Genomic DNA, 25,353 nt, shown 5'->3' with positions numbered 1-25,353 from the left:
TTTCCTAGGGCAGAAAGGAACCACAAGGGGATTGCCCCCAAGCCAGAGACTATAGACTTCAGAGGAGCAGACATCCAGCCCCCTCCAGTCACGCAATGAGGGAGGATAAAGAGAGAGTAGGGGTGCATCCAAGATGCAGACCCCTGTCCCTGTGGTCTTCCCCAGGCCTCACCTGCCGAGTCCCCCAGGTAGGGGGTGGGGAACGGGCTCCCAGCTCAGCCACAGACTTCTCAGGTCTGTGCCGTCCTGCAGCCACCTCCTCCTCGGCTCTGGGCACTCAGCCTGAGTTATAACCACCCACTGATCCCCGGGGCACATTCCCAGGGAGTGAGGCGCCCTGCCAGGCCTCAACAATCACTCCTCCTGCTTCCCCCGACCTCCGCCCCCAGAGCACCCCCCACCCAGTCCTGAAGGCCACTCCCTACTTCCCTGGCGGGGAGGGGGACTGGGGGGGGTGAGTTAGGAAGGGGTCTCTGCAGGGCTGGCCTACCCAGCCCTGAACCCCATTCCCCTCAGCGTTGAGCTCATGCTTCTCACCAGCTCTGGGCGGTCTTCTTGATACCTGGATTTTTCCTTATTTTCTGTGTTCTTCATTCCTTCTGCATCTCTCCGTTCCACTTTATCATCTTCCTATCTTTGTCTGTTTTCTCAAACTCTTACAGCCTTCTTTCTCTGTGTTTGCTTCCCTCGGAATCTTTCTAAGTCTCTCTCAACATGAGACATGCCCACCAAGTATCTTGCTTTGGGTCTCTCTCCCCACCTTTGTCATGTCACTCTCCCTGCGTCTCAATGCCTGTCTCTCTGCCCCTCCCTCTCTGTTTTTCTGTGTCTCTAGCCCTTGCCCTTTATCTGTGTCTTCTGATTCTCTTTCTTTTTAATGGTTCTGAATGGTGCATATATCAAATATACCTTAGGATTCTGGTCTTATTTTCTTTTACTTCTCCTCTGCCTTTTTTTTTTTTTTACAGCTTTGAGGTGGAATTGGGGTACAATAAACTGTGCACATTTAATGTGTAGGATTTGATGAGTTCTGACACACATCACCACCGATAGGAAGCATACCCATCACTCCCTTTACGTGTCTGTGATTCTCGATCTCTGTCTCTATGCCTCAGAGAATCTCTTGTATCTTTCCTCCTCTGTTACCTCTCTTTCCCCTGTGACTCTGTCCTTCCCAGTCTCCCTCTGTTTCTGTATCTGCATCTGTACCATTCTGTCCCTCTGTCCCTCCTCCCACCCCCATCACAGGCTCCAAGTATCTGCATCTCTGCATCATTGTGTCTCTCTGTCTCCCTTGTCTTGCATTGCGGGTAGAGGAGATTCAGGCCACTTTGCCAAAGGGATCCCATCATCATCCCTCCTGCCCTTCACCCTGGGACTGGGCCACAGAGCATAAAGGGGTAGGGATCCAGTCTGGGGGCCCCCTGCCAAGGACTTGGCTGGGCTGATGCAGTCAGGCGTGGGTGAGAGGGTTGGGCAGGCCACCTGTTGATGGGGAAAGAGGCCAAGAGGCCAGGATAGGGGGTGGGTGGCTCCTGGCCCTTTGGGAAATGGGGCACTGGGTGGGGATCCCAAAAGGGCTTCCGTCTCACCAGCCCTGGGCCATCTGGAGCTGCCTCTCCCAACCTCTTCTCCATTTGAGTTCTTTCTGTCTGGCTTCGACTCTCTGAGTTCATTTCTACCCGTGTCTTCAAGTTTCTAACCCTCTGGGACATTGAGCCAAATACTCACTCAGCCCCTGTCTCCTGAGCAGCCCCTGCATGCCAGACTGAGGTCCACCCATGAACAAAACGGACAAGGACTCCTGGCAATGCTGCAGTCCTCATAGAACTCATATTCCTTGAGGGCAGAACTGAGCTGAATTGCTCACTTCTGTAACCTGGCACCTAACGAACCAGAGGTTTTGGAGCCCTTAGGCTGGTTTCAGGGTACAGGGGGAAAACAGCGTTCTGAGGCTTATTTTGATTATTTGCTTTTTGTATTGCACACATGGATGTGATATATATGGCAACGCACTTCTTCTGCAATCTTTCAAGGTTGGCTTACAACCCTTTTAATTCTAGATATGCCTCTTTACTCCAGATAGGTCTTTACTGTAGTGTTTGGTCCCTTTTACAAACTAGATTAATTAAGTCTCTTCAAACATTTTCAATCTACATTTCTATTTCTTAAAGGATTTTATTTATTTATTTGAGAGAGAGAGCAAGAGATCGCACAAGGAGGAGTAGGGGCAGAGGGAAAAGGAGATTCACTGCTAAGTAGGGAGCTCAACATGGGGCTCAACCTCAGAACCCTGGGAAGATGACCCGAGTCAAAGGCAGATGCTTAACCAGCTGAGCCACCCAGTTGCCCCTGACACATTCATTCTCTTCTGGAAGCCCTTCAGTTTTTAGACAGACCTCCCAGAACATTTAGGTAAATTTATGCATCTAGACATACTACATTTGTAAATATGATCAACATGATATTCTTTTAAGTACCTCAACATGGACTATAAATTTGGTATGATGTCAACTTAAAAACCTCCAGCAGGGGCGCCTGGGTGGCTCAGCAGGTTAAAGCCTCTGCCTTCGGCTCAGGTCATGATCCCAGGGTCCTGGGATCGAGCCCCGCATCGGGCTCTCTGCTCAGCAGGGAGCCTGCTTCCTCCTCTCTCTCTGCCTGCCTCTCTGCCTACTTGTGATCTCTGACTGTCAAATAAATAAATAAAATCTTAAAAAAAAAAAAAACCTTCAGCATTTCAAGCTGAAGTCAGGAGATGGTTTCTGTAATGCATAAAATTCTCTTAGACATACAAGCACCTTAACATGCAGACAGTCTGCTTAAAAAAAAAAAAAAGATTTGGGGTACCTGGGTGGCTCAGTCTTTAGGCGTCTGCTTTTGGCTCAGGTCATGATCCCAGGGTCCTGGGATCGAGCCCCGCATCGGGCTCTCTGCTCAGCAGGGAGCCTGCTTCCCGTCCCCTCTCTCTGCCTGCCTCTCTGCTTACTTGTGATCTCTGTCTGTCAAATGAATAAATAAATAATTCTTCAAAAAATAAAAAATTTAAAAAATAAAAAATCTGTAAAAAAAAAAAAAGATTCATGTTAAGCCTTTAAACATGTTTATGCTCAACTTGGGAAGGTACCAGAATTGAACTAAAGCTACCCTATAGCCAAGCAGTCAGGAATTGAGACTCTGGCACCAATCCCCTAACATTCAACCTCCAGCTTGGCCATCTGCTCTCTGTGAAACTTTGGGCAAACCATGGAGCCTCTCTGTGTCTTGGTTTCCCCATCCCTAACATCAGAACAATAATGGTACTTAGTTCACAGGTGTGCTATGAGATTAAATGAGTTAATAGATAAAACCCTTAGCACCTATGAGATTAAATGAGTTAATAGATAAAACCCTTAGACCAGTGCCTGTCATGTACTAAGTAAGTGTTACTCATTGTATCCATTGAAGAAGATAATTCTCTCTTAATGAATTGAAGTTGATTTTGCTCTGGACATTCATTGACTGGTTCCTCCTGGTGACTCTGGTGCATTTCATGGCCCTATTTATCATTCAAAATCTTTAGAAGGGATTGGTCAAGGCGGGCCATTCACATGACTGAGTATTTCCACATACACATAAAGATCCGCCACTCCCTCCCATCATGTGTCTTGATTAACTTTCACCTTGCTTTGGTTCTTAAGACATGTGCTTTTTCTCCAAATCTGAAGATCTTTGCAACCGAGGGACTTTGTTCTTTTAAAATGCTCCCTCTGGGGACGCCTGGGTGGCTCAGTTGGTTGAGCAGCTGCCTTCGGCTCAGGTCATGATCCCAGCATCCTGGGATCGAGTCCCACATCGGGCTCCTTGCTCAGCAGGGAGCCTGCTTCTCCCTCTGCCTCTGCCTGCCACTCTGTCTGCCCGTGCTCGCTCTCCCCCCACCCCCGATAAATAAATAAAATCTTTAAAAAATAAAAAAGAATAGTAAAATGCTCCCTCTGTCTTCAGACCACATAACTCTCCCATCACAGAATGACACACCATTGACTTTGAACATCTAGCTGTTTCTCTGTTTAATGAAGTCCGATTTCATTCTAAGCTGTGCTGGGCAAAATAAGGTTGCAATAAATATCAAAACAAATGAATTGTTGTTTCTGATTCTCCCTCTTTTCCTGAATATTTCTCTGTTCTTAAATCCAACCTCCATGTAGGGCCATCTTTCCCCTCTCTCTCTCTCTCTCTCTTTCTCTCTTTCTGGGAGCTCCTAACTGTCCCACTTGCTTTGCTGGGAGGACCCCTGGCTTAGAGGTTATTTTGCCTTCCTCACAGAAGATGCAGGAAAGGTTGTAGAGAAAAAGGCTTCTCTGAGGACAGGGACAGTCCTGGGACTTGAGATAGAGGCATGTACATCAGTTAGGGATCATGCGTGGTGCTCGTCTGTGGAAGCAGCCCAGAGAGCATGCAAAAGCCTAACCCACATTTCTCTGGGGACATCCCATCTCTCCTCTTTCCTACCCATTGCTGTCCCCCTCAAATGGGCTGCAGCAAGATCTTTCTAGTGTGCAGATCTGAGCCTGTAGCTCTTTCTAGGCCACATGTTTCTTCCTGGCACTCAAGGTCAACATGATCTTCCAGTAACCTACGCTTCCAGCCATGCCACCCACTTCTCCCACCTCAAACTCCAGCTTCACCATTCTGGATGATTCACCATCTCTGGGGCACACCAGGTGTTCTCACACCCCCATGACTTTCTATAGGTTGTCCCTTTTATGACAATGAACATCATCCACCCAACCCTCTCCATACAGTGACCTCCAATGCAGCCTCCTTCTCCAGACTGCCTGGCCCCAGCTCATCCCTCTTCTTTTCCTGCACCATCACTTTGACCTCCTCTCTGGCCTCCGGTCTCTCTCCTCTGGTCCATCCCCTACAAGGTCTCAGTGCTGCTCTTGTTCACAAGCCTTCCATGGCTCCCCACTGACCTCAGGAGAAAGTTTTATTCTCTCAGTCTGGGGTCTGTGGTCCTTTGGGATCTGGCCCCAGCTCTGCTCTCCCACCTTCTCTCCCACCCCCTACCCACATACAGTGGTCTCCCAGCCTTCTCCCCTCACTTCTTTCACTGCTACAAAAGGAGTTTGGGGGAAAGAGCCACCAGGAAGTCTAGTCCAAGGTGGAGTACTCACAGATGTCTTCCTGGAGGGGAGGAGAAATGAAATTGGGCTATAAAAGGGAACAAAGAATGTCTAGACTTGAGAGAGGCTGAAGTGGGATAAAAGCAAAAAAGCACTTCTAAGAATAAAATCCACTCTTTATTGCTTAAGCAAGTGTGCCAGGCACCGTTGTATGTGTTTCACGTTTCGGAAATCTTGAATCCTCCCCAAAACAACCACTGCCCTGTGAGGAATATACTCTTATTATCCTTACTTTACAGATGAGATCTGCACAGTGAAGGGAGGCCCTTCCCAAGGGTACACAACTAGCAGAGGGCAGAGCTGGGATTCCAACTCAGGTTTTGCCTGACTCGTGACCACTCCTCTGTAGGAAGAAGTCGAACCCACTGAATAACCAAGGAGGGAGAGATGCTTGGAAGGGGTATTCCTGTATTCTCCTACCGGTGGGGTAAGACTTTAGCCCACATCCTCACTTGTCCCCAGTGATGCAAGGATGGGGCTGGGGTAAAACCAGGGTGAATTTGTACTGTCATGTCACTGCTTTTATTAAGCATTAAGGGTTGGGTCTAGGCAGGTGGGGGGAAGGCAAAGTCTTGGTCAGGGGTATTGTGGAGCCAGCAAGTGGGGGCCACAGGTCAAGAGTTGGATGTCACATGTCAGGATTAGTTGCCCTGAATGGTTTTTCGGATCCAGCGGCCATATCTGCAGACGTCGGTGTAGACCCCTGGCTTCTCCTTGGATCCACAAGGAACATTACCCCATGACACAAGGCCTCGGAGACGGTCTCCACACACCAGCGGACCCCCGGAATCACCCTGTGGGAAACAGGGAGAGAATAAGATACAGAAATACACAGAGAGAAAAAGACAGAATGACAGGGCCGCCTAGCCGGCTCACTCTGTAGAGCATGTGACCTTGATCTTGGGGTTGTAGGGTGTAGAGATTACTTAAAAATAAAATCTTTGAGAAAGAAAGAAACACAGGGAAACAGAAGGACACACAGAGACATGTAGAGAAGGAGAGGGAGAGAAACTCAGAGATGGATAGCCTTGGGGACAAAGAGGCAGATAGACACACACACAGTCACAGACGGAAATGGAGAGTGTGAGGGAGACTCAGAAATGTGGAGAAATAGAGAGAACATCAAGATCCAGAAAGGCGGGGAGAAAAGAAGAGAAAAAGAATAGAGATTAGGAACAGAGACTGAGAGCTCTGTCTTGGTCACCCTGCTTGGTGGGGACCCTGCCTCTCCCTCTCCTTCTGCTGCTCCCACTGCTTGTGCTTTCTCTCTGTCAAATAAATTGATAAAATCTTTAAAAGAAGAAGAAGGAGGAGGAAGAGGAGGAGGCAGACTGAGAGTTATGGAGAGAGGTGGAAGTGCAGAGTGAAGAGGAGACAGAGAGAAATATATATGTATATTATACACATAATATCTATATATACATACATACATACATACAATAAAATATATTGTGTGCATGGTTTTACATTTCATTACTTATGCATTATTTCTATAAATCTATTCATATAATAGTTATGTTTATATATGTAAATATACATATAAAGAGGCAAGAGTAGAGAGAAAGGCATCTAAAGAGAGAATGGCACTCCAGTTGCAAGATGGGTAAGTGCCAGGGGTGTAATGCACAGCATAGTGACTATCGTCGACACCGCTGTGTGATGTCTAGGAAGCTTGTTAAGATAGTGCATCCTAAGAGCTCTCATCACAAGGAAGCAAAATTTTTCTTTTCAGTTTCTTTGCTTTGCTTCCCCTTCTTATTGAATCCACAGGTGATGTTGGGTGCTAACTGGGCTGACTATGGTGATCATTCCACACCTACGGAATTACATCCTGCTCTATACCTGAAACTTCTACACTGATGTATGTGTGCTGACTGTATCTCCACAAAACTGGGGAGAGAAAAGATAGCTTCAGAAATGGGACTTGTCTGCTAGTCTTTTCTCTGTGTCCAAGTTGCTCTGTAACACTGTTCTGGGCTCCGTCTTGAGCTCTGTTCTCCCTCTTGACTGGTCTCTTCATGTCCCTCAGTGGACTGGAGTAAATTTGGGCATAAATAGGAGACACCCAGTGGATGAAGTGGAAACAAAAAAACAAAAACAAAAACAAAAACAAAACCAAGATAAAGGAGGCATTTGGGAGTGGGGATGGAGCCCTGTCTCTCCCCAGCTGTGGTCCCCCTAGCTCCAAAACTTGGTCAGGTCTAAACAGGACAGCCCCTGTTTGAGGAAGGATGGTCCCCTCACACCGTCTGCCTCCTTACAGTGTCTCTCTGGTTCTTGATCTCTGTATCACCCTCCTTGTCTCTGCATGTCCTGTCTCTGCTGGTTGTCTTTATATCTCTGCCTGTTCCTTGCTGTGTCTCCGAGTGGCCAGCTGAGACTCTCTCCCTGGGATTCTCTCCCAGCATGTCTCTGCAAAGCTCTGTTTTGGTCTGTGAGTTTCTCTCTCCCCGTCTCTGACCTCAGCTATGTAGCCCGAAGGTCCTGGTGGCCTCACCTGGCAGGAATCCTTCCCGTACTTCTCATCCCCGGCACACACCATGTTCTGGGTGATCTGGTTGGGGTAGGCACGCTCACACTCCTCACGGGACACCAGATGGATGTATGCACATTGGATGGTGTTAGGGAAACCACCTACAGAGAGAGAAGGGCCAGGCTCACTTCACAGTCTGTCCTTCCCAGGTCCTCCCCAGCGATCTTCCAATCTCGTTAAGTCCTCTCTCCCCTACTGGTCTTTATTCCCCACTGGTTTCCTTCTTCTTATTTGTCTTTCATTCATAAAAACCCATTTCCATTGGCCCTGGCTCCTGATTGGTCCCTCTTTACATTATCCTTTCCTCCCATTGGCCTGCCTTTCTCATTAATTGTCCCTTCTCCACTAGGCCTCTTTTCTTATTGGTTTGCCCTTTCTATTAGGTCCTGCCTCTACTTGTCTTTTTCACTAGTCCCACCTTCTTCAGTAGTCGCAGCTCACCTCTAGTCTCTCTTCAATTAGTCCCTCCTCCACCCTTTCATTCTGCATTGGACCCTTCTTTTCTGTTGGTTCATCCTGATAGGTCAACACTTGACCATTGGTTCTTTTCTAACCGGTCGCATTATCCCCCATTGGCCCTCCCTTCTTATTGGTCCTTAATCCAAAGGTCCACCTCCCCCTCATTGGTCCTATCCTAAATGAACCCACCCTCCCTTCCTATTGGCCCTTCATTCAATAGTCCATCTTCCTTTTTTGGCCCTTCACTCACCGACCTATCTTCCGGGGTTCCTACTGACCTTCTAGACTTGTTCTTACACCAGTCCTTCTTCTACTGACTCCTGTTGATCACTGATCTTTCCTCAATTGGTTCCTCCCCATTATCTCACTCCACTCCACTTGTACTCACAATTTGTATCTTTCAGCTGGCTGCCCCGTTTTATTGATTTCTCTTCTTCCATTAGTCCCTCCTCCATTATTGCTTTTTAGTCGTCTGTGCATACTGATTGGTCCGCTTCCATCACTGGCCTCCCCCCACCCCCGCTTTTTTTGGCCTCCTTCTTGATTAGCATCTCCCCACTGATACTCCCTCTTCACTGATCCTTCATCTTACGGCCTATCTCTCCATACCATTCACCTGTGGGGCTACTTTCTCCACTGGCTGTTCACTCCTTCACTCAACTCCCATATTTGCCAACCCTCCCCACTGACACACTGCCCCACTGGCCCTCACCATTAGCCCACCTAATGGGCTAAGCTTCGGCCTGCTTCCCCATCACCCTCCCCCTACTGACCGTCTGCTGTCTTGCCCCAGCCTAGGATGTGGCAGCTGGCATGGTTGGCCCAGCAATCTTCCTCCAGGGGGAGGGGCTGGATGCGTTCAGAGAATCTGGCGGGTCTAGCCAGGCGCAACAGCATGATGTCCTGGTCATGAGTGGCAGCATTGTAGCCAGGGTGGACCACAGCCCGGACAACAGAGCTCTGCTCTTGGAAACTCTCCCTTTGCTGAAGGTTGTGCTTTCCCAGGTAAACCTGAAGATTCCTGGGAAAGAAGAGAGCTGGGTCTTACCTGGAGTCCTTGGGCTGCCACTGAGACTCGGGAAAGGGCTGTGATGGGAGATGGGGGTAGCCTGGTGGTACCACAAGCTATCTGGTCTGTTCCTCTCACAGTCTTCCCAGCTCAGGAAAGGACAACTCCATCCTTGCAGAATAACCTTGGAGACTATTCTTGACTCTCTTTGTTTCAAGCTGCGCAGAAGTCTTTTTTGGCTCTCCAAGGTATATCCAGGATGTGATCACTTCTCACCTCCCTCACTGCTACCATTTTGGTCTGGAGCCATCATCTCTTACTGGGATTATGGCAGTAGGCACCCCACCAGACTCCTTTTTCTGTGTTTGCCCCTCCACAATTTACCCTCCACAAAACAACCAGAGAAATTTTAACAACATAAAATATCCCACCTCCTCCTGTCTCTCCTCGGCTCAGAACCCTCCAATGACTCCCATCTTACTCAGAGTAAAAGTTGAAGTTTTCACTCTGGCCCACAAGGTCCTGCACATCCTACCCCCATCACCTCTCAAATATTACCTTCTCCCACTCTCTCCTTCTCTCCTTCTGCTCCAGGCACACTGGCTACCCTGCCTTTCCTTGAAACAACAGTCATCCTCTCATCTCAGGGCCCTTGCTCTGGCTCTTCCTTCTGCCAGCAACTCTTTCTCCCACATATCTGCATGACTTCCTCCCCCACCTCCTTCAAGATGTCACCTTCTCTGTGAGGCCTTCTCTGATGATCAAATTAAAATGCAAATACCTACCCTAACAGGCAAGTCCTTTCTTCCTGTTTTTTTTTTGTCATCCAAGAATCTACCATCACCATCAGAAATACTATCTATGTATTGTTAAATATTTACTGATTTTATTGTCTCTCTTCCTACCATAGCAACACTGTCCAATAGAACTTCCTCAGTCATGCAGCTGTTTGATACAGTGGACACTAGACACTACTGCTACTGAGCACTTGTCCTTTGGCTCTTGGATTTGTCATCTCATTGTATTTTCATTAATGTAAATTTAATTGGCCATTTTTGTCTATCATATTAGGTGGCACAGCTCTAGAATATCAAGGTGGGATTTTTGTTTTGTTCAGATACAGCATCCTCAGTGTCTCATCTATGTCTATCATATTTACAATAAATGTCCAACAAATATTTGTGAAATGGATCAAAGAGTCAGTCCCTTGCTCAAAATTCTCCCATGGCTCCCCGTTGCCCTTGGAATAAAACTCGTTCCACCATCCCCTGTCTCATTGTCAACAGGTAACTTTCTTAGAACACTCCAGACAGTTTCATCCTCAGGGACTTTGTCTTTGCATTTCTTCTGCTGTGAATGTTTGTCCCCCTTCTTCATTTGTCTACCCTTTCTCATTTTCCATGCTTCAGCTTGGACTTCATCTCATCAGAAGGTCCCTCCTGACACCCTCCTCCATTCAAAGTAGGTATCTCTGTTCTTTTCTCTCAGGGAGCCATCCCTATTCTTTTCCTTCACTGGACTTGGGGTAATTCGTAATTATATGATTTTTCGAGGGCTTGTTTGTTAAAGAATTATCATTCTGTGCCTTTTTGCTTCTGTGCTCCTAAGGTCAGAGGCTCTGTGTATTTCTCTCACCTACTACAGAATCCCCACTGCCCACCTCAAATCTGGCACTGAGCAGATGCTTTGATCAATGTGCACCAGATGGACGAATGAGAGAATGTCGGGAGTGATGTCAAGTGTGGGGGAGACCATCCTGGGGTCCTTGAGTCCATACCCTTGCAGGATTAACCCCTCCTCCCACAGTAGGAAGTGGCACCTGTTGGTTTCCAAACACTTCAATTGCCACTTACTGCTTCCCTGAGCCTCAGTATCCTCATCTGCAAAATGGGACCAGGATTCCCTTGTTGTGAAGTTTCCAGGAAATGTATATTAACTGCTTAACTCAGCACCTGGCTGGTAGTTAGCACTGAACAAAATGGCAACTGTTAACCTAACTAGTGATCATTAGTTCTCTGAGGATTAGTCCTAGTCCCTCTATGCTTTTCAACCTATGCTTGCTTTTTAGATGATCTCATCCCGTCCTGTGTTTAAATACCACTTATTTGTGGATGACCCCTTAATGTTTCCCTCCAGGTCTGACTTCTCCTCTGAGCACCAGGAGCTTACTCTCATGCTTCATTGACATCTCCCTGGTATCTCAGACTCACCTTGGCTAGAACAAAATGTCTGACCCTCCTCCGCCCATGTCCATACTGGTTCTGTTTCCCTTTCCTTTGGATCAGAAAGACACAACAGAACATCCATTTGTTTGAGTCAAATACCCAGAGGTTGGTCAGCTCTGCTTCTTCCATCCCACATCACTGAATCCCGCTGGTCTCAAAATATCTCCCAAGGTTTTCAACTATCCTCCATCTCCTGGTCCAAACCATCATCCTAGGTCATTCTTCGTGCATCCCTTCCTTCATCTCCCCTTGCCCAGCCCACTTTCCACGTGGTGGTCAAGATGCTCTTAAAGACTGGGTGGCTCAGTCATTAAGCATCTGCCTTCAGCTCAGGCCATGATCCCAGGGTCTTGGGATCGTGTCCCACATCAGGTTCCATGCTCAACGAGAAGCCTGCTTCTCTCTCTGCCTGCCACTCCCCCTGCTTGTGTTCTGTTTCTGTCTCTGTCTCTGTCTTTATCTCTCTCTCCCTCTCTCTCTCTCTCTCTGACAAATAAATAAATAAATAAAATCTTTTTAAAAATGTAAGTCAGATCCTGCTGCTTCCCCGACTGAAATTTTCCACTGGCTCCCTACCTCACTTAGATTGAAATCCATCACTCCATTGCTGTCTACAGGGTCCTGCCCCATCTGATTCCCCAGTTACAAGGTCAGTCCATAAAAGCAGAAATTGTGCTTGTTTTCTTCACTGCTGTATCTGCAGGGTCTCAAACAGGGCCTGGCAGATAGGTAATGCTCAGTTAAGTACTGGCCAGGTGAACCTCGTTATCAGATGGCCTTGGTTTGGGACAGAGGGATGTAGGTGTCTCTTCGTGCCTGAAATCTGTAAGACACCCCCAGGGTCTCATTGCAATCAGGCCTCATTCATGGAGTGGAGACTCACGGTTTTTTGCAGTGGGCAGCGGTGAGGACCCATAGCGGGTGAATGAGGACCCCTCCGCAGAGCAAGTGGCCTGACATGTAGAGGGCAGCTTGGTAGGGGTGAGACGTCTGCTCACAGGGTCCACCATGCAACACCTTATTCTGCTCCTCGGCCCAGGCTGAGAGAGGAAGGGTCTGAGTCAGGGAGAAGGAGACACCAGGCGAATCCCCCAAGGTGAACCCCAATGCCATCCCAGTGTTCTAGGTCATCTCCACTCCACCCCATCCTCAATTTTTCCCCCACCTTCTAGACTCCCTCACACCTCCTTTCTGTCCGCACCCCCATCCCTAAACTAGCCTCCTGCTTCCCCCTCACTCCAAGCCCACCCTGCCTCCATACCTGTGTGAATCCCTACCCCAAGGTCCAAAGTTTCCCATCAGCAGCCCCTACCCGCCCCCCACCCAACCACCCCATTCCATCCCATCCCCTGTCTTCCCACCTGCAGCCATCAGGACCAGTGCCACAATCAGCGTCTTCATGCCCATTCCTGAGAAGGGAAACCAAATGCTCCTCAGTCCCCCTCTCAAGTCCCCACCTCCTTCATTTCCCCCCTCTCCCCACCTGCATGCTTTCCTGACCCTTGACCTCCATCCTTCCCCTGGCCTCCTGTCACTCTAACCACATCTTCCATTCTGGGGTCCCATGAAGGCAGGTTAAGTAAGAACCCAGAACCACTCGTGGTGCTCTGTGGCTCACATTATGCGTCTCTTATTTCTCTGGGCTCCAGCATGCCCGCCTGCCAACAAGAGGGGATGGCCCAGGAAGAGTCCTGACCTTCTTCTCTCCCCATGGGATTTTTCTTCTGTGCTCACTGTGTTGCTTTCCCCACATCTGGAGGTTCTGGGGTGCAGCATGATCTTACCTGCTGGGGGCCAGCTGCCTGAGGGTCCAGAGGACTCCTGGCCGAGGGGCTCTTGGGTTGGGATAGGGATAGCACGTGTCACAGGCAGAGAGACAAAGGAGCAAAGAGAATCAGAAAGGCAGGGAGTTGTGGGGAGAGACCAGAAACTGAAAGCAGAGAGGATGCCCAGGAGCCAGAGCCACAGAGACAGACAGCAGAAGATGTATGGGCTGTGGGGCCCAGGCAGACACCTGGGCTTCCTGGCCTCCCTGGAAGAGGCTGCTCTCCGTCCACAGACACTCCTGGTTCTTCCTTTTAACCCCTATCTCCCCAGGTCCCTGAGGCAGGAGGCTGCCCCACCCTTTCCTCCTCACCCAGACCTCCCACACACATTCCTTACTTCCCCATCTCCCCATGGTTTTACTCTTGGTGACCCCTGACTGGGCTTCCAGGGAGGGGAGCACTAGTCCCTGAGTGCACTGGGGATCTGGACTCCCGGGCCTGAAGAGAGGCGAGGCTAGGGGTCCAGAATCCAGGGTCTGAAGGAGGAGTCTAGAATTCTAGATCTTCAGGAGAAGGACCTGGGCACCTGCACTTTTGAGTCTAAAGAAAAGATGGGGGCTTGTTCTCAGTCCCTAGACTTCTACGTCCTTGAGCAAGGTGTCTGAAGACCAATACCCAGGCAAGTGACCAGTGCCCTCTGGCATGCAGGAATCCCCCCCACCTCTGTCTGTGAGCACTTTAGGCCTGCAGACTCTCACTCCTGGATGTGCTGCCTTCAGACACTGAAAACCAGGCAGCACGGGTCAGTGGGGTTGGGGTGATTCACGCACCTACCCGTAAGTCCCTCTGTGGTTGCTGACGACCTCCGTGTCCCCACTGTAGACAGCAAGCCAGTGAGAAAGCATGTGTCACCAAGCTGGCTCCCGCCCCTGCCCTGGGCTGGGGCGCAGGCCCAGCGCTATGGGGAAAGGGGCCTCAGACAATCGGGCTTTGTCCGCCCCCAGGACCCAGTGCCATGCTCCCAGCAGCTCCGTTTCTCAACTTCTCTTCCGGGCAGGCAGGCGGCTATGTCAATAGCTTCCCTTTGTCCCCGTCTGACAGTCCTGTTGCTGTCCTTTCATTGTCCACCCACTTCTGCCAGATATCAGGACATTTGACCCTCCTGGTTCCCCTGCTCCTAGCCTGCCCACCTGTGAGATCTCACTGTCCACCTCTCTCCCTGGCCGTGGTGGAGCTGTCTCTATGTCTCCTCCCACGGCCCCTCCTGTTTTCCTGTGTTCATCTCAGGTTCTATTTGTGTCTCTGTCCCTCTTTCCCCATCTTTTTCTCTGTATCTCTCTCTGCTTTTCTTCCAGTTCTCTGAGTCTCTTGACATTCTCTACATCTTGGTTTGCTTATCCTCCCCTGGCTTCCCCTGCATTTCCATCAGAAGCCTGTGCCTCTGCCCAGAAGCAAGATAGCAGTGGGGAAGCCAGTGGGACACAGGAGGGTTTCCAATGAGATTCAACACCTAGGGAGAGGCTTGGAAATAAGCAGGAATACAAGAACACTTGAGAGTGATGTGGGAGTGTGAGATGGGGGCCCCAGCAGCTGTGGAGGGACCCAGGAGGATTTGAGGAGGTGCTTGTGAAGTTGGACCTTGAAAGCTGTGCCCAGTGTTGGGCGTTGGTGAGGAGAAGTGGGGCAAGAAAGCCTGGCATGTGGCAGCCGTGGGGAGGGAGAGGAGGATGGATGTGATGAGCATGGGGCATGAGGAGGAAAATGTGAGGAAGTCACTGAAGATAAGGACAACTGATATCAGTAATGTCCATCTCAGCACCAGCTCAGGCCTGGCACTGGGGGATGAAAATCAATATTTGGCATTCGACATACTCTCCGGTTGTTCCTCTGTCCCCAACTTCCCCCAGGTCCTTCATACCCATGTTCCCATTGAACTGGGCATCTTCTCAGAGCCCACCATCCTCCTGGACACCTAGCTGGATCCCTTACAGCCTGGCCCAGCCCTTCCTCTCCATCGCCATGACCCTAGCGCCAGCCCAGACCTGCTCCTCTCCCACCTGGACCATCACCTTGGGCTCTTCCCCTTTCTCTGTATCCTTCACCTGACCCCAGAGGGCCCTTCCTGCACCCAGAGCTGACTGTGCCCCTCTCCTGCTCGTAACACTGCCCTGGCTCCCCCATTACCCCTGTGACAAAGTCCCATCCCCTCAGCTGGCTGTTGGAAGACCTTCAGCATCCACAACATAGAAATATATTGCCAAATACAAATGCACTTTAAAATTTTCTAGTAGCCATTTTTTTAAATAGTAAAAGGATGGGATGCCTGGGTGGCTCAGTTGGTTAAGCGTCTAACTCTTGATCTCACGACTCTTGATCTCAGGGTCGTGAGTTCAAATCCCATGTTGAGCTAACCCTAACCCTACTTAAAAAATAAGAAGAAAATAGTAAAAACAGAGACAGAAGTTCATCTTAGTATTTAATTTAGTCCAATACATCCAAAATTGCAATGTGAAACCAAAATAAGAACATATTAAAGATAGTTTGTCTTCTTATTTTGTGTGCAGTGAATGTTTGGAATCTGATATGCCTTCCCCTCACAGCACGTGTCAGTTGGAACTTGCCACATTCCACAAGTTAGGAGCCACCAAGGTGAGCAGCTGCCGCAGTGCACAGCCCAGCTCTGCCCACGGGTCTCGTGTTCCAGCTGCGAAGATTGCTTTCTCACCTCTGGGCCTCATCCATGCTATTCCCCCTCTCCAAATGCACTTCTCACCTTCTCCTGACCACAACTTGTCCTTCAAGTCTTTGCTTAGACATCATCTCCTTCTGGAAACCTTCCCTTGAACACCACCCAACTCCCACCCCCTGCAGTTGGGTTAGTCACTCTCTCACCCAAGTTCCCACAGCAGGTGCAACCCTCAAGTCACCCTGGACCGTGAGCATGTGGATTCATATCTATCTCTCCCACTGGGTGGTGAGCTCCTTGAGGATAGGCACTGAAGCTGACTCACCCTCCTGTGTCCCAGGTGCCCTCACGGGACCTGGCCCAGAGGAAGCCTTAGGAAATGTTGGCCAAATGACTAAAATGTCTTCATTACACCCACTCCCATTTTACAAAAAAAGAACACTGAGATTCAGAGAAGGAAGTTAATTGCTCAATGTCCAACACCAGGAAATGGTGGGATCTTTTGGATTGGAACCCAGCTTCCAGCATGGAGATGGACATGGCCCATCTTTTGGCACTGCAGCTGGATGTCCCTTAGCATAATAGAGGATGGGAGGGTTTGGGAGGAGTTGTTGAGAGCCTCGTGGGAAAGGAGGGAGGTGATAGATGGTGAGGAACTCCACCTCTAAGAGCCTCTTAAGAGAGAATAAAGTGCCCAACTGCAGGCTTTTGTCAGTGTCCTTTTAGGTTTTGCTCCTGCCATGTACCACACATTATTATTTACAGGGATTTTCCCCCAAACTGACATGCTCCACAAAAGACTTCAATAAAAAAAAAATGTGTTATAAGAAAACTTTATGAGAGTGTAAGCAGGAAATAGTGCTGGAAATCACAGACGAAAAGAACCAATACTCACTGAAAGCTTATTCTATGTCAGGCAATGTTCTAGTACTCTCTGAATATTAAATTTATTTAACCTTCATAACAGACCTGGGAAATAGGTGCTACTTCTCTCACTTCAAGGATGAAGGAAGGGGAAAGGGGAAGTGATGTGCAAGTAGCTGACAGGTACCTGAAGTGGTGCTGGAATCCAAGAAGCCTAGTTCTGTAGTCAGTGTCTTTGACTACTATGTTGTACTGTCTGCCCCAAAAGAAAGGAAGTTATTTTTAAAAATCCAACAGAAGTGCTATCCCAAGTCATTGCAAACCAACCCACCTCCAGACTTGTATGCAGTAGCTGCCAAGAGGAAGGGCCAGGTGTCTCCAGGCTGATTTAGTACAATTGCATTGTACTAAAAGTAATTTGATTACTTTTTTGAACTTTAGATGAATATTGATTTGAGGTTGTTTGCTGGGGGAAGGGGAAGTTGATGGATCTTCACGGGGACAGATGACTAAAAACCCTTGACATTCCTTGACACTGATCTAGAGGCAAGAAGAGTCAAGGGTCTGGACCCATGAGTCTGAGGGGGGAGGTGCTGGAGGCAGGAAAGTTAGGTATGACGGAGGAGGGTCTAGGGTGTAGATTCCTATGTTTTGTGCCAGGAAGGGGCTTAGCCTCCTGTGTAGAGGGAGTTCGTGGCTGCAGGGTTTCTGCAATATGTGAAGGGATGGAGGAATGGAGAACTAGGAGAGACTTCTCAGGGAGATGAGATGAGGAGTGGAAGGATCTGGAGGACACTGGCTGAGAATTCTGAGGGAGAAACTGGAAAGACAGGCAGGAGGGTGATCCCTGGGCTGGAGAGGATCCCTCTGTCAGCATCGTCTGAGGTGTGACTGCCCAGGGAGCCTTTGATGGCAGGAAGCCAAGAACATGGCCAGGCTCTGAGTCACAGGGGACTCCTCCTTCCTCCCTTCCAGAAGTCCCCTTCCCTGCCTTCTTTGAGAATAGGAGCCCACCGACCCAGATTTCCACCCCCATCTTCCCCTAGCACCCAGGATGCTGTTTTCTCATTCTGGGTGGGCTCCTGTGGGACCCTGGTGTCCCATCCACCTGCCAGTCCTATCTTTCCTTAAAATATCCCTCTCTCCTGGTTTGCCACCTGTGAAAATCTCAGAACACTTTCGTATCCCTTTCCACCCCAATGAAACAGACTTATTTTCTCCTCCCTCACTCTTCCTTCTTCCCTTTTGACCTGCTCTTCCACTCTCCAACCCATTTTACAGATGAAGAAAACTGAAATCTGGGAAATGGATAGAAACAGGTCACTAGGCAGGAGATTCCTCCTCCCCAGCCTTAGATCTTCAGAGATTTTCCACTTTTGTTTTCAAGTTACAAAAGTACACATCTACAGAAACATAAATGAAAGGAAGGAGGCACCCCCAACTACCACCAAATGCAGTTCATATGTGTTAGTATTTCAGATTTTATTCTGTAAACATTTCATTTTGCACAGCAAGAGTTACACACACATTTGTATCTTTCTTTTTTCATGTTCCATGATAGAACAAACATTCTTGCATAGCACTAACAATTCTGCAAAGTTATTATCCTTAACAGCTTCCTAATATCCTGCCCCAAACAGGCCTATTGTTTACATAAACAATCCACTAATCTGGGACATGTTGAGTGTTTCCACTGTTTTGCTATGATAAATAATGTGATGAATTCAAACCTTGCTCTACACTTTGGATTTTTTTTCCCCCTCTTTTTTTGAGTAGTATCTTCCTCAACCAGAGTCACAGGATCAACAAGTGTCTCAATCCACCTTGCAAAACGGCCTTCCGCAAAAATGGCACGATTTACAGTTCCATCAGTTGAGAGTGCTGGTTTCACTGCATCTCTACCAGCACTGAGGTTTTTGTGTTTCATGCTGGTTTTAAGTCTTTGCTAACTTGATTGGTTTACACACGTGTCGTATTGCTGAGGTTTAAATTTGTCCTTGAGGAAAGGTAAAGTCAAATATGACTACAGTTCATCACGTCCTTATTTCTGTGAATTTCTGGTTGAGGGTGTATGGATGGAGAGGTGGGAGGCATGCAGAGATCAGCGATGCTTTCTCATGGTCTCCTTTATCCATTTGACATACTTGCAGACTTGGGTATAGACACCTGGGTCATTGGGTTGGCCACAAGGAAAAGTTCCCCAGGACACCAAGCCTTGCAGGGTACCTTTGCACATCAGTGGTCCTCCTGAGTCACCCTGGAGAAAAAAGAGCAAATTAGTTTCAGTTTCAGAGCAAGCACCACAGACAGACCTGTCTACTGTCGGAAGTTAATCACGTCTTTGTGGGCAGACCATGGACTTCCACCCTGGCCAATGGGAAAGATTCATGTCTCTGGGGGCCAATGGGAGAACAGGAGTTAGTGTTGTCATGGAGAGAACAAACCTGCTCTCTGAAGAGTTGGGCTTGAGCCCGGGTCAATGGGACCAATCACTGGGAAGGAGGTGGAGCTTCTGGGGGGTCAGAGCCCCATTTACTTTTCACCTTTAAGGACTTGGCGCCAAGCCAGAGGGAGAAGGAGCGTTATCTCCAGAGACTGGGTACATGACCTTTGCACATGAAAGGTGGGGAAAGACTGGCCCTGGAAAGCAGGGCAGGACAGGTGATATAATTCAAAAACTACAATGCAAAATGAATATGCGGCCACTGTGTTCAAAAAATTATTAAGAGATTCAAGACAGCAACAGAAGTGCGCTAACTCCTTTGTGTGGGACTCCCCGAGTGTGAAGTCCTATGCCACTGCGCAGCTTGCATATTCATGAAGCCGGCCCTCACCAGGGAAAAAAGGGGAGCCGCACCGCCCATTCTCTAGAACGGACATCCCTGTCCCATTCCGCCCCAATATCTCACACACACCGTCCCACCTCCCCTGAAGGCTGGAGGGGTACATGTGACCAAAGAGAGTGGGATACTGAAAGAAGGGTGGAGAGGAGAAGGCAAAAGGAAGAGGGCGAGAGAGAAGCAGAAATGCAGGGGGCGAAGAAGGAACAGAGTTGGACACAGGCGGAGACCGGGCAGAGAGAGAGAGAGAGAGAGAGAGATCGATCCCACACAAAGAGAGGAAGACAATGTCGTTCAGATACAGAGAGGAGGTTAAAAAGATGAGGAAAGGGGGAACAAAGAGAAGGGGGAGAGATAGTTCCTTCCCTAAAACCAGGACTGGGATGAAGTGGAGGAGACATTAGTTCCAGGCACAAAGATTCAATAATTGCAGTAAATAATATTTTAATGCAATGATTGAGAAAACTCGGATTTAGTATGAGAAAGTCCATGATGAGCACGGTATCTCAACTTCAGATAAAGACAGTGTCAGGCCAGTGCTGTGCTGCACCATTACTGTAGCCTGAGGTAAATGAACAATTCAGTAAGACTGATGGCTCTTCATCGAAAATTCTGGCATTTTGTTCATCATGGACTTTTCACATGGATTTAATTTTTTTTTAATGTTTCATTAGTAGAATGTGATTTATCTTGGATCTACTTGAAGTTTGGGCTTGAAGCCAGTACCTCACTCACCTTCTGCCTGTCCTAACCCCATCTTTTCTGCCACCATTCTGCCCCATCCCCAGGGTCATGCCAGCCTCCTGGGCTCCCACTACTGCCCCAGAAAGAGAGCAGAGTAGAGAGAGTTAGGAAAACTGGCCTTGGGATGCAATGGGGGTACAAAAGAATTGCTCAGCACCAAGGTCAGGGGCCCAGATTGTTGATGGAGGGAAAGGCAGGGGATCTGGGGCTAGGGATGGGTGGAGTCTCACGTTGCAGGTGTTGGTCTTGGAGTTGGGGATGCCAGCACACAGCATGGATTTTCCCAGTAGGTCCTTGTAAACCTTCTTGCAATCCTGGGAGGAGATGAGCTTGACATCCGTGCACATGAGCTTTGATGGAAAGGTCACTGGGGGGGGGGGGGGGGGAGGTCAGTCAGAGGCCTGGGCCAGCAGCCCCTTGAGTGCTGATGGACAGAGGAAGAGCCTTGGACCCCAAAGTGAGAGGGGACTGGAGGCTCAACACTCAAGTCATGATATGGGGTCTGACTCCTGGTCTCCAGGGTCTGAGGTGGGGGAGCTGGGAGCCAGGGTCCCAGAGGCAGCCTCACCATCAGGGCTGGTGGTGGTGCCCCAGCCAGAAACAGTGCATGTGGTCCCAGGGGGTTCACAGCGAGAGGGCAGGTTGACTTTCCTCACATTCGATGATAGCCTGGCTCGTCTACTTAGCTTCACAAGCATGAGGTCATTAACATGAGTCTGAGTGGAGTAGCCGGGGTGGCGGAATGACTTTGTGGCACGGATCTTCTGGGATCTATTGTCACCCAGCTGATCACTGCCTATGTGCACGTTGTATTCACTGGAAGAACAGAGTGACATTTAGAGAGAAACACTATGATTGGGAGAAGGGACAGGGACCTCGAGGGAGGAGGACAGAGACCCAGAGAGAGGACTGCAGTGTCCCTGCCACATACCTCATCAGGCAGTGGGCGGCAGTGAGCACCCACTGTTCATTGACCAGCACACCTCCACAGTGGAGCTGATCGCCCTTGAGCAGGGCCACCTGCCAGGGGTGAGAGCCTCTTGTACATGGGACTCCATCAATAATCTTCTCCCCACTCTTGTCACCTTGGGTTGGATAGAGATAAGGAAGAAAACATGGGTAGCAAGCATCAAGCGGGCTGAAGAAGCAGCCAATGGATTTGGTGACTAAGATGGAAAGAGACAGAGAGGCATGAGAAATGCAGAGGCAGAAGCGAGGAACAGTGCAGAGAAAGTGGGACATGGAGATGGAGAGAGACAGAGGGAGCCTGGTCATAAACCAGGAGGAATATCGTGCTTGAAGGCAACTCCAGAAGCTGATAGGAATGACAATGAGTGCAGGAGATGGTCTGGAGGCCAGATGACCCCGGGAGTCAGAAGGAAGCAGGAAGAAAGGGGGCAGGAAGTAGAAGAGTCTTGCCTTCCCTGGGAGGAAGCTGCTGCAGGAGGAGGGTCCTGACCCAGGAAGTCCTTGGAGAGAGGGGGCCCTAACAAGGGTCAGTGTGGACAGTGGGAGGCCCCAGAGGTGAAGTCAAACCTCCCAGTCCAGCCCTCACCTTCTTGGCCAGCAGATCGCAGGACTAAGGTTAGTAGCAGGAACTGCAGGGACAAGAGAAGGGATCCTGCCATGGTGACCTCTCTGAGCCTCTCCTGGGGCTGCCAGGCAGCGCAAGGGTCTCTCCTGCGTGCGCTGGTAAGGACAAAGAGTTCAGGAAGCAGGAGTCCAAGCCCCCATCCCTCCTCCACCAGACCCAAGGGTCTGGGCCCCAGCCCAGACCAGCAGACCTAAAAGTCCAAATGCTCAGTTCCTCCCCAACTTAGACCCAGGAGGCCAGGCCTCCAGACCTCCTTTTCCCTTGGGACTCAGAAATGTGGGTTCCCATCTCTCCTCATCCACAAGTCTAGATTCTCAGTTCCTTTCTCCCTAACAGACCTCAAATTCCTGACCTCCAGTCCCTCATCTCTCACAACCAGGATTCCAACGCCTCTCTCTCCTTTCAGAAGCAGGAGCAAGCTTCATCCCCCACCGAATAAGGCCCCTTCTCACCTCCGGAGGGTCTGATGTGATCTCGGCTCCACTCTCAATTGGGAGCCAAGCGTGTCCAGCCCTGTGGAGGGCGGCCCTCTTATACAACCCCCGCCCCCACGCCCGCCCCCAGCGCCCTCGGGTGCGGGAGGAGCCGGCTCTGAGACGCCCCCAACCTGCACTCGCAGTTATCTCGAAGCCCTGAGGCAGCGAAAGCAATTGGCCGCACTCAATTCTTGCTCCACCCTTCCTCTCTAGGCCGGGGTCGGGCGGTACCCAGCTAGTTCGCTCCGCCCATTCTGGCCCTAAGTCTGGTGGCTGCTGCAGATGAAACCAGGTGTTGGCTCCTAGGGGGGCCGTGGGAGCAAGAGTCAAGGAACTGCAGAGCTCAGGGAATGGCCTCGTCTGGGGCCATTTTCTTGTCCTCATTCCCTCTCAGGGGTGGCCTACACCCTATACCCTAATTCAGACCGGCTTGTGGGAATTTGTCCAGGCTGGATCCCCACAGTGTCTTTGGGCCTGAACCCACTCCCAGACCTAATATAGGGATATGAATTAAAAAGAGAGCGCTTTCCCTAATCCCACTGTACCAAACGCTCACTATTATCAATTTAGTCTGCATTCTCATATTATACACAGATTTTTACCATGTTATGTTTATAACAAAGAACTCTCTACTTAAGCATTATGTAACAGAACTTTTTTTCTCTGTAAAATACCTTTGACAAATTTTCCTCCTAGTATCTTTAGAAAATTTCCCCTTCCTTCCCAAGGATTACATAGTATTCCATTCTATGGTTGAACCATGCTTTGTGTACTGTGTTTCAAACTGGTGTATTTTGGATAGTTTTCATTGTAATAAAGCTGGAATGAACGTCTTTGTACATTCCTCTTTGTTCCTCTGCTTTTTTCTTTTTTTTTTTTTTTTTTTTTTTAAAGATTTTATTTATTTATCTGACAGAGAGAAACCACAAGTACACTGAGAGGCAGGCAGAGAGAGAGAGAAGGAAGCAGGCTCCCTGCTGAGCAGAGAGCCCGATGTGGGACTCGATCCCAGGACTCTGAGATCATGACCTGAGCCGAAGGCAGCGGCTTAACCCACTGAGCCACCCAGGCGCCCTCCTCTGCTTTTTTCAAGTATTCACTGAGCATTTACTCTGCCAGAAACTGTTCTACTCCTGGGGACACAGCAAGCAGTCAATAAAGCAGACAAAAATTCCTTCACAGAGGCTCTCCTACTGGGTGGAGGCCATGAAATACAAAAATAAGTACATAAAATATATTGTTTGTTAGGTGGTGGGAAGTGCTATGGAGAAAAATAAAAGCGGGAATAGAGATAGGGAGTTATTGGGTCCTTCGACTCTCAGAGATCCCTGAGGTTATAATATTTGGAATGATGACTGGAAGGATTCCACATGAAGGTAACATTTGAGCAAAATCTTGAAGGAGGTGGCAAATGGATCCATGTAATTATCTGGGTCGTGAGTTCCAGGCAAAGCAAACGGCAGGTAAATTAGGCAAGGGGTGTGACTAGAATGTTCTAACAGGGAGGAAATTTGAGTGGAGATGAATGAGCAAGGGAAACAAAGGCGGGCCATGAGATCAGAGACATAACAGGACTCCAAGAACAAAGAGTCTTGAAGATCAATGTAGGCCTTCAGCTTTTAGTAAGATGGGACATTGTCTGATTATTATTTGGAGGCAAATTCCTAAAAGTGGAATTGACCCCCACTTCTAAATCAGATCTCCAAAATGTAATAGGTTCCTCAGCTATCAGCCCAAATCTTATCTCAAGGCTGACCCAAACCCAGTTCTACCTTTGTTCCATAATCTGACCCATACTAGGCATTATTGTTGCTTGCCCAGGCATTCACTCCTTCTGCCTTTCTATGAACACCCTGGTTTTGCTTGGATGATCTTTTGTCCTTATCTTGATGATAAATTTTATTGCCCCAAACAGGAAACCCATATTCTTCTTGCCAGTGATTGGTTTAGAAATGGACATGAGGGACAATAAGGAGTGAGAGGAAGATCACTGGGGAGACACCTGAAGAATTCTTTTTTCTTCTGTCCGATGATGTCCCCGATGTAAATTATGGAGCTGTGGCAACCCTCCAGGAACCATGGAGCAAAGTGGCTGGCAGACGAAGCCAAAACAGTGAAGGTGGCCAGAGACATGGAGGTAATTGGGGTCTTTGGTGAGGTCTCTGAGCTAGCGAATTAACCAACTATAGATGCCTATTCATCTCAAGACTTTTTTGGGTTTCCTATCTGATTCAGAGTATTTGGTTCCTAGAGCCAAAATCTTCCTTACTAAGACCTCAATAGTTAAATTCAAATCTGATCCTAAACCATGAATCCAAACCAATTCTAACTTGAATCTGTATCTTGAAACCACAGTAATCAACAAACCACTCCAATCCAACTAGAGAACTACTCTCCCCAGACTCCCTCCCACACCGTCTTTCAGATCCAATCCTTTATATACTTAAGAAATACATATTGAGCACCAGCTATATTCCAGGCTGGGCTAGATGCTGAGGATACAATGGTACACAAACCTGGACAGAATCCCTTCTCTCAGGGCGCTAACAGGGCAGGGCAAAAGATAGGTAAATAATTCATAAGCAAATGTAAAATTACAATATAATGTGTGCTGTAAGGATAGGCACAGGGTATTATGAAAGCACTTCCCGGAGAGTTGGACCCAGGAGTTGACAACAGGATAAGAGTTGAAAGAGCAGTAAATATTAACTAGAATAAAATGGGAGGAGACTGGAGAGTATATCTTTTAGAAGAAATAGCATGTACAAAAGTCCTGAAATGGGCTTATGGATAGAGCTCAGAGACTGAGGGTTGACTAGAACCAGACAATGAAGATCTATGTGAGTTTGACTTTATCCTGTGGATGATGGTGAACCACTTGGACTCTAGTCAGAAGAGTGACATAACAAGATTTGTATCTGCAAAATGTCACACTACATGCTATATGAAGGGTAGATTTTAAGGGGTTTTGGACCCATAAGGAGACCAT

The 25,353-nt window shown here is 48.7% G+C and overlaps 2 protein-coding genes across 6 annotated transcripts; both read right to left on the bottom strand.

Annotated features, from left to right (window-relative positions):
- Nucleotides 1–5,663: 5,663 nt before the first annotated feature.
- On the bottom strand, nucleotides 5,664–14,097 carry KLK6 (kallikrein related peptidase 6). 4 transcript variants are annotated; one of them, XM_059381192.1, is made up of 7 exons: nucleotides 13,995–14,091; nucleotides 13,179–13,229; nucleotides 12,756–12,803; nucleotides 12,278–12,434; nucleotides 8,934–9,181; nucleotides 7,666–7,802; nucleotides 5,664–5,962 (listed from the first exon to the last, which is right to left on the bottom strand). In XM_059381192.1, exons 3-7 carry the CDS (start codon nucleotides 12,799–12,801, stop codon nucleotides 5,810–5,812), a joined length of 741 nt encoding a protein of 246 aa, XP_059237175.1. In that variant the 5' UTR covers nucleotides 12,802–12,803; nucleotides 13,179–13,229; nucleotides 13,995–14,091; the 3' UTR covers nucleotides 5,664–5,809. The 4 variants fall into 4 exon arrangements, with proteins under 4 accessions (XP_059237175.1, XP_059237176.1, XP_059237173.1 ...); XM_059381193.1 differs by having other exon boundaries at nucleotides 13,991–14,078; XM_059381190.1 differs by lacking the exon at nucleotides 13,179–13,229 and having other exon boundaries at nucleotides 13,995–14,097.
- A 4,714-nt stretch (nucleotides 14,098–18,811) lies between these two features.
- Nucleotides 18,812–21,922, bottom strand: KLK7 (kallikrein related peptidase 7). Of its 2 annotated transcripts, none has more exons than XM_059381194.1 (5): nucleotides 21,844–21,922; nucleotides 21,226–21,379; nucleotides 20,863–21,110; nucleotides 20,525–20,661; nucleotides 18,812–18,967 (listed from the first exon to the last, which is right to left on the bottom strand). In XM_059381194.1, the coding sequence occupies exons 1-5, from the start codon at nucleotides 21,920–21,922 to the stop codon at nucleotides 18,812–18,814; spliced, it is 774 nt and encodes a 257-aa protein (XP_059237177.1). The 2 variants fall into 2 exon arrangements, with proteins under 2 accessions (XP_059237177.1, XP_059237178.1); XM_059381195.1 differs by having other exon boundaries at nucleotides 21,850–21,922.
- Nucleotides 21,923–25,353: the final 3,431 nt, after the last annotated feature.

Source organism: Mustela nigripes, chromosome 17, assembly GCF_022355385.1.
Source record: "Mustela nigripes isolate SB6536 chromosome 17, MUSNIG.SB6536, whole genome shotgun sequence".
NCBI lineage: Eukaryota > Metazoa > Chordata > Mammalia > Carnivora > Mustelidae > Mustela > Mustela nigripes.
The sequence above is the reverse complement of the archived record's forward strand: the minus strand, read 5'-3'. Positions and strand labels throughout refer to the sequence as shown.

Excerpts from the sequence above, each read along its gene's own strand:
- KLK6 (XM_059381190.1), bottom strand. The coding sequence starts at position 12,801 with ATGGGCATGAAGACGCTGATTGTGGCACTGGTCCTGATGGCTGCAG. Across the intron at positions 12,435-12,755 it reads ACTGGTCCTGATGGCTGCAG|CCTGGGCCGAGGAGCAGAAT; the intron begins GTGGGAAGACAG and ends TTCCTCTCTCAG. Across the intron at positions 9,182-12,277 it reads GCTGCCCACTGCAAAAAACC|GAATCTTCAGGTTTACCTGG; the intron begins GTGAGTCTCCAC and ends CTTCTTTCCCAG.
- KLK7 (XM_059381194.1), bottom strand. The coding sequence starts at position 21,922 with ATGGCAGGATCCCTTCTCTTGTCCCTGCAGTTCCTGCTACTAACCTTA. Across the intron at positions 21,380-21,843 it reads TGCTGGCCAAGAAGGTGAGG|GTGACAAGAGTGGGGAGAAG; the intron begins GCTGGACTGGGA and ends ATCCAACCCAAG. Across the intron at positions 18,968-20,524 it reads CCAAGACCAACACCTGCAAC|GGTGACTCAGGAGGACCACT; the intron begins GTGAGACTCCAC and ends TTTTTTCTCCAG.